Source organism: Bactrocera neohumeralis, chromosome 5 (assembly GCF_024586455.1).
Source record: "Bactrocera neohumeralis isolate Rockhampton chromosome 5, APGP_CSIRO_Bneo_wtdbg2-racon-allhic-juicebox.fasta_v2, whole genome shotgun sequence".
Taxonomy (NCBI): Eukaryota; Metazoa; Arthropoda; class Insecta; order Diptera; family Tephritidae; genus Bactrocera; species Bactrocera neohumeralis.
Genome location: NC_065922.1, coordinates 68,291,436 through 68,305,825, shown reverse-complemented (window position 1 = coordinate 68,305,825; position 14,390 = coordinate 68,291,436). Strand labels below are relative to the sequence as shown.

General features: G+C 35.6%; 1 protein-coding gene across 1 annotated transcript in view; it reads left to right on the top strand.

Moving 5' to 3' along the window:
- LOC126758443 (uncharacterized) overlaps window positions 1-6,781 on the top strand; it is a 151,515-nt gene extending 144,734 nt beyond the window's left edge. The window contains exon 9 of the mRNA XM_050472708.1: window positions 4,943-6,781. Coding sequence (XP_050328665.1) covers window positions 4,943-6,064 — 1,122 coding nt within the window. The 3' untranslated portion in view covers window positions 6,065-6,781. The remainder of the gene's footprint in view (window positions 1-4,942) is intronic.
- The last annotated feature ends 7,609 nt before the right edge of the window (window positions 6,782-14,390 follow it).

Genomic DNA, 14,390 nt, shown 5'->3' with positions numbered 1-14,390 from the left:
AGCTCAATCCATCGGGCTTTGATTTTCTTCACCATGCTTCAGTCCAGATTGTCTCGCTCTTACAAGCCTCTTTGCTGAAATTTTGAATTTAATTACAGACTAATATCTTACCAGAAAAGTTGTGAAGTTCACTTTTCAACTGCGAAATTTCTTGGACTTTTCATACCTTTCAGCATTCGGTATGTACTCTACTTCGTATTTATTTATAGTATATATCCTCACATTCAAGACGGCACAAACTTGAAGAAAGCTTTTTTAAGCATGCTTAAGCTCTAGAGACCAATTGGAGTAAATCTTTTAAAGTGTGGTCGGAATGGTACTGAAAGCAAATTGTTGCCATGATTTTAGACTTCAACACGATTTTGAATCCATAGCACCGTACGTGTTCCCTAGACCCTACATAACGCACTCAACGGTCGCATAAATTTCCGCGTCCAAAAATTTCTTACTGGGTCTTTTGCCTTACCGCGCGAGTATTTGTCTAATCGAATATTTATTGAATCATTCGGAATTCCGCAAAACCAAGCGGGCAGACCGAAATTGAGTTTGTCGTTGATATTTGTTGATTTGCAAATACTTTTCTCTTTTACGTCGCCAACATGTGTGTTGTGGATATATGTATGTATGTAGTATCTACGTCTAAAGCACAGTGAAGTTGCCACATTGGCGTATGTGGAGAGATTGCTCTGCAGTATGGATTTGAGCATATGCATTGAGCTGTCATTTTTGTGACCACGACTTTTATGTGGCTGCTGTACATAACGGCATGTTACTTCATTATTTGATTGAATTTTTTTTATTTTAGCTAACATTTCTTTGGCGGTATTCATTTTGAGCTTGGTTTTTTTTTATAATAATTTTTAATATAATTTTAATATCGGGTGATTTTTTAAGAGCTTGATAACTTTTTTTAAAAAAAAACGCATAAAATTTGCAAAATCTCATCGGTTCTTTATTTGAAACATTTGATTTGTTCTTGCCATTTCATTTGAATGTTGACTCATGTGGTTTCAACAAGATGGCGCTTTATGGCCATTTTGAGGGAAAACTTCGGAGAACAATTCATCTCAAGAAATGGACCCGTAAGTTGGCCACCAAGATCATGCGATTTATTCATTTTGCTTTGGAAGACAACATTTCCGAAGAAATTCGGGCTATTCCGGCCGAAATGCTCGAAAAAGTTTGGACTTTCCGAATTTTAAGACGCAGCCGCGGTCAACATTTAAATGAAATTATAAATTATTATGAACCAATCTAACGTGTCAAATAAAGAACCGATGAGATTTTGCAAATTTTATGCGTTTTTTTTTTTAAAAAAGTTATCAAGCTCTTAAAAAATCACCCGATATAATTTTTTTTGTTTCGTTTTACTTGTACTTTCTGTTAAGTATTTCTTTTAGATCCTTTATATTTATTATCTGACTCAAGCGAGCATTTGCGGCTTTTCTATTATTGTTGTTGACCAAATTTGAGGTTATATGTGTTGTTAGTGTTAGGAAACGATATTTGATCACATGATTGTATTTTACGCTTAAAAAAAATTAAAAATTTCATTCACAAGTGAAGCATATCTAAGCAATAAAGCCTTTGCGGCTTTGTTCGTATTGCTGTTGACCAACTTTGATGTTATGTTTGTAGTTAGCATATTATTGCCTCATCTCCGTGGTTTAAATATAGTTGTGACATCGACTGATGACATTGAGGTTAAGTACGCATTTTGAGGTTATGTCTGTTGTGAAAACACTTGCATCAATTTGGTTAAGAGAATGTTGTGGTTTTACCACTTTACTTTATTTACAAGATCTATCGCAAAAGAAACAAGACTGTTAAAAAAAAAAACAACAAAAAATTTATATTTTTCAAAAGTTATATTTTTTATTCAAAGTAGTTTCCTTGTGCTTCGATACAACGTTTAGCCCGGTCAATTAACATTTCAAATGAGTGTTTAAGGTCATTTTTCGGAATGCTCTTGAGAATATCGGTCGTCGCCTTTTGGATAGCTGAAATGTCCTGAAACCAGTGTCTTTTCATGGGCAAATGAAGTTTTCCAAAAAGGTAAAAATCACAGGGTGCCAGATCAGGTGAGTAGGGTGAGTGATTAATGGTTAATATGGAGTTTTTTGTCAAAAAATCAGTGACAAGCGTCGACCGATGACACGGCGCATTATCGTGCAACAGGCGCCAGGACCCTGCCTCACGGTATTGTGGTCGAGCACGACGAATGCGTGACAAAAGACGCTTCATAACACCAAGGTAAAACACAGCATTAATCGCTTGACCAGGTGGGACGAACTCTCGGTGTACAATACCCTCGGAATCGTAAAAACAAATCAGCATTGTCTTTATTTTTGACTTCTGAAGACGACCGACTTCTGATCGTCACAGAGGTCCTCACGACCTTCTTGGAATCGCTTAAACCACTCACGCACATTACTACGGGGTAGGCACTGATCACCATAAACTTTTTTCATCATTTGAAATGTTTCAGTAAACGTTTTCCCAAGTTTAAAACAAAATTTAATATTTGCTCTTTGTTCAAAATGCATTTTACGACCGATGACCAAAAGCTGATGTCACTTTTTGATCGATAACATCGATTGTAGTTATCCAATTGTCTTAAAATTTTTACGAAATGTCAACAAGAGATCAAACTTTTTATTTCATATACCCACCAATAGGTGGCGCCACCAGAAACAGTTATATTTAAAAAGTTCTGTTTCTTTTGCGACAGACCTTGTATAAACGTTGCTTATTTAAGAAATAAAACCTAAAATTTTTTCTGTTTCTGACAACAAACTTTGAAATTATTATATTTTCATCAAATAATCGCTCTCGTTCCTATATCGTGCTCAATTATTACAACGACATGGCACGACTGTTACTATGTCGTCACTATATTCGTTCAAAAGTGGGGAATACGAATTTATTTTCGATTAATGCCGATGTTAATTCATCCACTTACGTGCGTTATTGAGTTATTTTATGTAAAAAGGAAATAACTTCCCGGTCGGATGCCAGTGAAGACATGGCAATTTCGACGAGATGAGTTGCGCGCCGAAGAAAACGTCAGCCGATGTAGGATGATCGCAAGTCGTAGTAAAAAGGACCTGCACCTTTCAAGGAGAGAGGTTCTTGCTCGTTGGGCTGAGTTATGAAAAGTTATGGTGGGTTGGTATGCTGCGTGTATTGGTGTGTGTGAGTGGATGCTGCTGCTTCCAGTAGTATTATGGTACATTGATTTGTGGTGTGTGGGGCTACTGCTGTTTCCATGTGGGTTGTGTGTGCAAGTGTTGCCTTGTGAGTGATGTGTTATGCGGTGTAGTAGGGTGCATCAGAGCGGGAAGCTTAACTCATTTAACCAGTCGATAACGCCAAACATTTATACGTTTTTTTTGTTTTAAAACAACAACGATAACGTGAATAGAACCGATTTTTTTCTGTGATGAGGTATTCTTAAAGGTCATACAAATCTCATGACGTACCTAAGACTTAACAAACTATAAATTTTCTCTACCAAGTACTCTAGGAATCCAAGATCTCATATTCTTTAACATTTATTACTAACTTCTCCATTGCCTACTCTGCCCAATTTACCTTTCATTGAGATGAAATCTCACTTTGCATCTTTAGGAGAGCATATTTTCTTAAGACTGCAGATTTTCAGAGAAAACTAAAGTAAACTGTGTTAGTTGTGGACCTGTTGTGATCTGGGAGCCCAGAAGCTCAAAGAAAACTTGCTTTCTGTCTTCCGCCCTCGAAACCCTATAAATAAAAAAAAATCAAGCTATGGAGCCGAACTCGAAACTGTACCAGAACTTACCGAACTGAACCAAATAAATTTCTGTGCCCATTTCAGTTATGAAAAAGGTTCTCATAGGTTAAGTTAGATGGCTGATCTAGAGATACCGCACGTGGACTGCTATAAGCAGTATTTTGTGAAGCCGTAGAAAAGAAGAACTGCTGTGTTCGAACTTATAGATTAGCAAAACGCTTAGCAGCCGCCAGTTCGGTGAGACGTCTGAAGGTATGCGCTCCCAAGTGTTTAAGTTTTGACCTCCCAAACGCGGGACTGTGAAGAAGGAAGTGTTGTGTTGTTACCACCTCATCTTCTGCGATACAGCTTCCGCAGATGGCGTCTGCAAATATTCCCAACCTTACAGCAATAGTGCAATGACCTGTTAAAAGTCCCACAACTAGGGAAAGGATAGCCTTACTAAAGGCAAAGAGATCCCAGATCTCTTGCGATCGATCTTATGCCAAAATAAGATGTACCGGTGTTAGGCCAGCACTGGCCAAGCTCCCGCGAGCCGAGCTATCTATTGTAGAACACAAAAGAATACGCAATCACCTACTTGCTCCCATTCTACTGATAGCTGTTCTTGGGTGTTTTTCCTTTAGTGTTCATTAGCTTTACAATTTCCTGCGACTCCGCCATTGCCTGGCACCCATACCATTCTTATCACAAAGGCATCCGATACTATTGTTAGCGGGGTTAGGCGTTCTCGATCAACCCTGAACGCGCTGTTAATGAGTTCAAGGCTAGTATCGCCACCCTGCTACCTGAGTGGATGGTCCAAAGGTAGGATCCATCAATCATTTAGGGTGAGAATTAGGTGCATACTTTCAAATATTCATGTTCAGAAAAATCTCATTCTGTAGTGATTAACTAATGTCTAGGATAGACTTTAATCAATCTTTAGAAACTGTTTTGAAGTTTTTGGTTTCACAGACTTCGAGCTAACTTCCCAAACGTGGCTTGGTCACGCTTAAACGCAAGGTCAATAGTTCATACAAAATCGCTTCTTTAGGAACTTACGAATAAGTACAAGAATTTTTTTTTTTTTAATTTGGACCCTCTATTTTGATATACATCCTTAAACATATCTTTAAGAGTTCCAAACATTTTAATCAAACACGAACGTTTGTCCTCTTCTCTTTGAAGGTGTGCGCCATTCAACACGTCGACGTCTGCATGTTCAACAATGGGAAATTCAAAAATATTGTCGCTGACTCGGACAGCTCGCCCGTGGACCGCACAGTAGCGCCTGGCAGCACGATGAACACCACAATCATACTAAAGCCACAACGTGGTCAAACGAAAAACTGGATCGCGCTCGAAGACACACTGCAGCGCAGCACAGAGCCCGAAGAAATCACCGGCGTCATTGCTGCCTCAGCGATACGCTCTCCAAATCTTATACTTGCGCCCGGGCAGGCCATTAACCCATGCCCCAGTCCGGCTGTAGGCATACCGCAACCCAGCGGCTATCATGGACACGGTGTGTCCGGCGTTGTGGGCGACGACCGCAATGTCTTCGCCATTTATGTATCCTACTATGTGAAGGTCAAATTGACGTTGAGCGGCATGGGTGGCGAACTGTCACTAAAGCTGCCCTTCGTGCTAGTGCATGTCGAAGAGCCAAGAGTGGAGCACAGAGTGGAACGACTTGCGCTAGACGATGTGCCGGCTGGCAAACGGAACGGCAACAAAACAAAAAGCGGCGCTGCCACGTCGACGTCCGGCATAACGGGAACTACGCCACGCAAAGATGGCAATGGACGTCTCAGCGCGCAACCAAAGCAACTTGATCGCATCGAATCGGTGGACGATGAGATACGTTTGCCAATACCAGATACAGCTGTGCCAAGTACTGCGCCAGCTACCAGCAGCAAGCGCAAGCTTGTTCGCAGCGAAACATTGGCTAAAGATTTGGACGAGGAAATCGAAGAGCAAACAGAGGCGGAAGCGGCAAAAGCAACGCTTAGCACCGAAGAGAGTTTGCCGCATGACGGTGAAGAGCTGGAGCAAGTGCACATAGTGCAAATACACTCACATGTAGCGGAGAGCATTGAAAAAGAAACGGTCGAGGACCCTCAAGAGGAGTCAGACAAAAAAGAGCAGGAAATTGTAGAGTCTATGGAACCAGAGGAAGATATAAAGCAGCCACAAGATGAATCAGCAAATGATGAAGCAGAAGAAGAAGAAAAAGTGGAGTCAGATGCGAGCGCGTTGGAAGAGACGCCTAACGTCCATGAGCATCACCCTCATTCCTCACATGTGTGATTCTCATTTCTGCGCGGCATGTTTCACAAGAAACGGCAAACAAAGTGAGGTACTTAGCAGAGGTATAGGCGCTTTTTTCGGCTATAACCGCGTCAGCGGTGTCTGTGCTTATAAAAAAGAAATCTCTTTTTGGATATAAAGCGAAAGAGAAGAATAGTGTGTAGTTGAATAAGAAGGAATGTAAAAAAAGAAAATGCTTTGAGAATGAAAGAAGCATAAGAAATGACAACTGGAGGTGCGTTGAATTTTTTGGATCATCAGGAATGATCTCCAAGAGAAAATACTTATAAATATAACCTTAAGCTACAAGTAAAGTAAAATAAGGAACTTTGAAAACAAATTATCTGTTTAAGTATTCCATATGAAACCGATTATACAATATTAAGTATAGAGTAAAAAAATCACTGGAGAACATGCAATTTATTGAGTCCAAACGCATGGAAAAACATCTAATAAGGGCAAGAGAGGAAAATTTTCGCGGCAGAACCCTTAATTATTATTTCGGGAATGAAAATCCAAAAAGACTTAAACTTGAAGTTCCTGAAACATAATGGAAAACACGATCTCGCAACTACAATTCAAAACTATAAAACCACAAACAAGAACATGGATTTCAGAGATCTCTCACGAAACTGAAAACGATTATATAGTAGATCTAGAATTATGTTACTCGCACTCTACGTTAAAAGTAAATATTCCTTCGAAGTATGATAATAGTTTTAGTTTTAGATACGCCAATTAAGAAGAAGAAGTAGTGCATATGCCCAGACAGTCGGGTCTACGTAACCGGAACGGACCTGGATTTTTTTATCCGCTACAACAACAACTCCTAGAAATCAACGTAAAACTAACCACAAATTACGGATTCATACTGAACGTTAGTTAGGATATTGCCTCCCTACTAAATGAACTTAAGACTTTTCAAACCAAACTAAAAAAGTTTTGCGCTGTTTGAGACAAAACCTATTTTGTAAAGATTATGGATCTTTCAAATTTTTTCGAAATATTTGCAGTTCTTACATTGAATGATTTCTCGATGCAATAAAAATATTTTAAAAACAATTTTTAAATGTGAACCAAAAAAAATGAATTCGTTTCAAAACGCAAACTGATTTCAACAGAGCAGACATGGTTTCAAGGTCGACCTTTCAAGGTAAAAAGATGGTAAAACGAAATTGAACAAGAATTAAGGAAAGATTCATTCAGAAATTAAGGAAGGATTCAGCAAGGAATATTTCACCGTTTTGAATTTTTTGGTAGAGTTGGAATTAGACTTGTTTTGAGAGTTCTAATCTTAAAAGAAGTCGATTGTAAATAGACATAGCCTTAAAATAATCTTAAGTAACTTAAAAGATTATGATAAACTATGATAAAATGAAAGGATAAAAAATATGGAAATGTTGTAACGCTATCCATATTAACGATAGAAAAAGATACAACAAGAGATTGTTTGACCTCTAAGCAAGCAGATGATCTAGCTTCCAACCTACTCTAACCCCAAACAGTTGATAAATTTGCATGAAACAATATTGACCGAATATCAAATAACCTATGATATATTTATATCAATATAGATTTTATTGATTATCAAAAACCGCGGATACTGAATGCAAAAGCCGGTTTTAAGCAAGTGAAAACAAAATACACAAACTCCTAAAAGTTCCAAAGTGGTCTCAACAAGAGTAGGCACCCGTTTGACCTTCATAAATAGGAAATATTTAGCTAAAAATGCAAACATTATCGATAGTTCAATAAAATGTGACATACAAAATTGTAAGCAGCACCATTTTTATAAGACTAGAGCTAAGTTAATGAGCCTAAAAACAAAGAAGAGGTTTCTAAATGTAAAGCTAAAATGAATTTTGAATAGTTTGAAGCATATAGAATAAAAGAAAATGTATTAAAACAAATTTGGAGAACTGACAGCTTTGCAATTTTCATTGAAGCAACTTGAAAACTAAATTATGATCATACTGAAAACATGACAACTATACAGTTAAACTAGTGTAAGACTTAGGAGCAGAAAATAAATGTGTGGCACCAAATTGGATAAGTTATTTTTGCTAAAAACTACAATTAGATTATTAAGAAAAACGCTTTGTGTAAATAGTGGTTCCCAAACTTTATGTACGTATATGAGTAACCAGTAAAGTTACACATAGAATAATATTTGTAAAAAAAAATAAATAAATAGTGTTAAATACGGTTTATGAGGCCATAGTATGTACCAACTAGACACTATGGAAACATATACCTATATATAAATATTGTTATAAAGTACGGTTTCGGTGTTACAAGGACTAGAAAACTTACGTACATATCGGTTTATATGTATATTTTACAGCAAATCCTACAGGAAATAAATTTACATATACGCATGATGACTAATAACAGAAAATATGCTGAAAGCGAAAATATAGCATGAAAATTACAACACAAAATAGTTTACCATATGTCTTCAAAATATGGTGCCTATTAGTTAAATATTATAAAATAGAAATTTTGTTATCAAATCTATCGTCATCTAAAATGAAAAATAACGTAACATCACTTTTCATATATTTACAGCCGAAGAAAAAACCATATAATAGAAGCCACCAATATTGAAACAAATTTTGAGTTTTGGTTATAAATTGGTTATATATTGGTTATATCTGAGAGCGGAAGCTAAAGATTTTTTCCTACATATTTGTAATAGTGAATCGTAAGCAATAAAAACCTCAATTTCATTTTTTTTTTTTTTTTTGATGATACGCCATTTTTGATGCTTTGCGTTGCGTTCTCACCGGCATCATTTTTGAAGAAATATTAATGGATGATTCTACCGGCACACAAACCATACAAACCGTTGTTTTTTCTGTATGAAATGGCAGCTTTTGAATCTCTTCAGGTTGCTCTTCGTCTCAAATGCGACAATTTTGCTTGTTTACATACCCATTGAGCCAGGAATGGGCCTCTTCACTGAACAAAATTTGGCTCAAAAAGCGTCGGATCTTCTTGGAACTACTCAAGAGCGCATGTAACGAAGCGATGTCGCTTGGGAAGGTCGAGCGGCTTCAGTTCTTGCACAAGCTGTTGTACGCTTTCAATTTAAAATCTCGACGTAAAATGCGTCAACTCTTTACATACGTCAATCAGTTTTGCTGCGAACGGCGCCGAATCGACTTTTCTCTGTCTACGTGTACACTCTCAGCTATGACCGCTATATGATACTGCTATTTTCTTTACAACGTGCTGGACCTGGTCTATTCGGTTGAATATTATCCAATATTGAATGCTGGGTCTCAAGATGGTTGATGGTGTTACAAATAGTACGCTCAGTAGGCCGACTATGTTGACCATAAGTTGAGCAAAGTTGCGAAACACATTCTTTAAAGAACGTGAATTTCCGTAATAACGTTGAACGATTTGTAAACGTTGTTCAGACATAAGTCTTTCCATGATAAAATGCCAAACGATACTGAACAAAAATAAGAGGACCGCTTCACGATTCACGCGTGATCTGTCAAAAAGAGATTATTGAAAAAAGTACCTCTACTTGGATCACCCGTAGAATAGCGATGTTTTTAAAGTAAAGGAATTGTTTTTTATTATTATTATTTTAGAAGCAAATTCATAACATTCTGCATGAAAAAAACAAAAAACTTGCCGCAAAAGTATTGATAACAGATACTTTGTGGTGGAAATTTCTGAATTTATTATACATAAAAAAAAAAAATTTGGTAAATATAAATAAAAAAGCAAAAAATATGTAAACAAATTCACAATAAATAAAGTAATGATGAAAAATTCACATTAATTAGAGGATAAGTATATGTGTGTTGAATTGCATGTGCGCCTAAATGTATACCACAACTCCTACTAGTTGAAACAAGACTAAGAAAATAAATATATGAAATATATAAAAGTTATTAACTGTTGACCACAGGAAGCTGGACTTCTGCTGACATATTGTAAAGTTAGTTAATATGTACTGAGTAAAAATTTTAAAATAAATATAATTAAAAAGTGCTCGAAAGCTATAAAAGAATTTATAATATAAAGGTAATATTGTGTAAAACAAAACAATATATAACTAACTGTGTGGCACAAACAATGGAAACTAAGAAATTTAAATAGAAATTATAAAAAAATTTGCGCGCCAAAAGGCATGCTACAATGAAATATAAAAGAAGTATGTAGCATACCTTTGGGCGGCGCGTAATTTAGCAGTAATACGCTGCTACAAACGGTACTTATGCACTTGCTGTAGAAAATATAAATTAAAAAAAAATGAAAAGATGAAAAGCTTGGAGCAAATATTAATTAATGTTTGGAAATGTCTTAGAATTTACGCAGAGTTAATTATTTTATAGTTTTAAAACTGATTAGTTGTACACTGATAAAAGAAATATTTGTTAACTGTAAGCAAAATTGCTGTAAGTGACAGAAAGTAACTATTAAATGCAACTGCAACAAAAATGTATGAAATAAAATAATAATAATACAATAAACGCAGTAAAATTGTTTCATTCTGTAAGTAAAATTGCTTGAACCATCAAAACAAAGGACAAAGACAACTAATTTCTGCGCTTCAGGCAGTCAGTGGTGCTAAAAATAGCATGGTAATGAATTTAAAAGCTTTTTACTTAACTGACGCGAAAAGTTTACTTTGATGAAAAGCTTTCAAGGTTTACTTTACATAAAGAGAACGTGAGAGCTCAACTGTGAGAATAGTGCTGTTAAGCTGCAACGGTACGTGCATATAATTAAGTCAGAGCGCAGAAAGCTTTTTATATTAAAGACTTTGAATTAGACGATAGAAAGCGCGCATAATAGCTTTAAAGGTACTGTAACAAAAGCACATATAGGCTTAAGCGCGCAGTGCAATATACAGTGTATACAGTGTACAATAAGCGACAGAGCTTAAAGCATAGCCCTTAGAGCTTTCAACGATGTTCAACGGAAATTGTTAGAAAACGACCTCAAACTAAATTTGCATGTATGTGTTTATAAAGCTGCAGAAAGCTCATTACGAAAGCAAAGACTGTACTTACACCAATTTTCAATTTTCACTTAGTAAAATTGTTAAGGATTTTATGTAAATTTTCGTCGTTAAAGATTTCACTTATGGTTGTGTAGCACCTCTGCTATAAAGCTTTAGGATTATTATAGAATACAACTCCACAAACGGTTAAATTATGCATATTCTGCCTCGTTTAATACTTCTTTCATGGAATATATTTAAATTTAGAATTATGAAGACAAAGCTTTGTAGAGTTCGCTTCTCTAAAAATTTCCAAGTTAAGTACTTTACGAGTGGTAAAAGTTTCATCACGTGGCATTATCTTTTTTTGAGGCTATGTCATAAATTGCGACATCTTGACGGCTTGACCCACAGCTTCTTGTGTATATCCTATCAAGGTGGATTCTTAATTTTGGTAGTACGCCCACATTTTTAAGTATACCTAGACCAGAGGAGCAATGGAGGATGGAGCCATGTGTAGAAATTCAATCAAGTGAGGAAAGTTCTCTGAGCGCCATTTACTTGGGAGTGGTCAGAAACGATTCCTTTCCATCGAGCAGCTCACGACTTCCGGTCTTAGACCAGATATCCTCTGGTAGCCAATGAACATCCCTCTTGAAGGCGAGCTAAAGTGAGAAGCGAAACATTCCTCCCAGGATTTTGCACTGGGTTTGGAACCCGCCACGTAAAAAACACCGCCAACCAAAGAAAGAAAACAGCACCGAATGAGAGTACCCCCTTTTGACCACTGGAAAAGTGTTAAGGATTACGTTTCAAGGGCATGCACCTGGAATATTCGGGCCCTTAAGGTGTGAAGGTGTTTCTGCCCAGCTGGTTGATGTCCTCATAAGAGTAAAGGCTGAAATCACCGCCGTCCAAGAAGTTCGATGAACCTAACAAACACAGACGAGTAGGTCTGTGTAACATTTATTACAGTGGTCATATAAAGGAGCGCAAATAGTAGGAGAGAAACTCCGTCTCTGATCCCTTGCATTAACCCCGAGGAGGAACGTTTAGTCACAATCCGCATCAAAATGAAATTGTTTAACATACTCGTATCGTTGATTTTCAACCACGCCCCGACAGAACCAAAGAGCGATTGGAGTGCAACTTTGAGAGCTGCCCCTAACACGATGTCGAAATCGTGCTTGGTAACTTTAACGACAGGGTGGTGCAGGTAACTTTGGCACAACGGTCCTAAATTCAGCCTCGTCGGCCTGCTGAATGTCAGTGAAAGTATAACACCAGGAGATGTAGAGTTGTTAAACCCGATTCCCCAATCGATGACGATGGAGCGGACGTCCCATTGCCCGACCATAAAGAAGTTCGATTAGCAATTACCCGTCTGAAGGACAGCAAAGCGTGGGATGCCCATGGCTAGCCAAGGAAGGGGAAGATATCCACTCCGTTGGAAAGACTAAGTACAGCAGGACCTGACTACACATGGAATCTCCAATTGGCGCCAAACAGTGAAAAGGAAGAACGACTGGAGCGCTGTTGTAAACGGCTATAACCGCGTAAGCGGGATCTACGCCAATAAAGAAGAAACAGTTGTTGCTATTATAATAACATAAAATGCTCCCAAAGACGCTAAAAGAACATTCAGGGTAGGCAGAATAACATCATTACCAGACGAACAACCTAAAAAATCTTTTTTCTTTAAGCAAAATCTCTCGAGAGACACCCAGAAACTTTATTTTATCAGCAATTCTGAGTTTATTTTTAATAAAAAATTATTTTAGCGTTTGAATTTTGGTTTGAAAACCATCAAAACATGCCGAAAAATCACTAACAGAGTTACCACACAATTACCAAATCAAAAGTCAGCCGCCGTTAGTGTAGTATTTTGATTGAAATTTAATGTTATAATTTTTTATTATTCATTCATAGGTAATTTATAATCACTATTTGTAAATATGTACTGTTTTCTTTCGTAAATATTGTTTTCGACTTTTACATGATTTTATCGCATTTTATAATATTTTTTTTTCTTTATTGTAGTATTTTTGTTGTTGTTTAACATTTCTTGCTTAAATTTAAAATTTTGTATTTTAATGTATACCCTCTGCTATTATGTATGTATTAACAATTTGTTGTTGTGTTTTGTATTAATTTGTATTATTGAATGAGAGTTGGTTTCGTCTGAGCTTTAAACTACTTCTTTGCATTTTTATTTCGTAAAAAATTTTTTTTAAATATTTAAACAATACAATAAAGAACTTTCGAAATATTTTCAATTTTCAAAGACATTTACGTGTGTTGCAGGGTTGCCAACATGTTTATATTTTTTTACAAAATAACCGGTTTATATTGGGCTTATTTTTTTATTGCTCAAAGCTTTAAATCATATTTTTTATTACAAAATATTTTTTTAATGTTTATTAAAACTCGTGTATTTTATGTCACCAACAAATGGTTCTCAAAAAAAGTGTTCATGCATTATTTTTGTTGATTTCTACATTGTTATTATTAATGTTATTGTTATTACTGATTATATTATAATTATTACCGTTATTTTTAACTTTATTTCCCTTTATTATTATATTTATAAATAAACTTTAAATGATAATTCGCATACACTGGTGGCCACGCAAACCTTACCACTCAAAATTTTCAAGTGCATATTTGACTACATTTTATAGCGGTACTTTTTGCGGTATAGAAATTTTTATTTAGAAATAAGTTAATGACATGTTATTAATCAAAAATATTAAAAATTAAAAACAAAACACATTCAGCTATAGATAAATCAATTGAAAGATAGTGAGCTTTACAAAATGAGCTTGAAATGTAAGAGACTGACATGCAACATAACAACATGAAAACATGATTTTTTTATTTTTTTTATTTAATTTCATATACACTATAATGTATTTAATATTTTATTTTATTTTTTTTTTTAATTGAAACACGAAGTTTAGTAGATGTATCACTTTAAAAACAATAAAATCGGCCGCTTTTGTATAAGCACAGAAAAGCTATTTTGTGTTTTACACATTAAACGTAATAAATTAAAAATTATAATTATAAATAGATAATTTTTTTATAATTTAAGCTTACTAAAAACATAAAAAAGAATAAAATTGAAGAAAATCCCGAACGCACGATAAAGTCCGAAAAAAAATTTAAGAAAGTATAGTGGTAAGTTTTGCGTGGCCACGAGTGTACATACATATGTCCTTAATTAGTTAAAAGGTAAAGTAATTATTAAATTTTCATTTTTTTCAAAATTTAGATTTTTGCTCAAAAACAGAAAAAATATTTTTTATATATTTTAATTTTAATTTTAATTTATTATTTTAACAGTTTAAAGATATTATC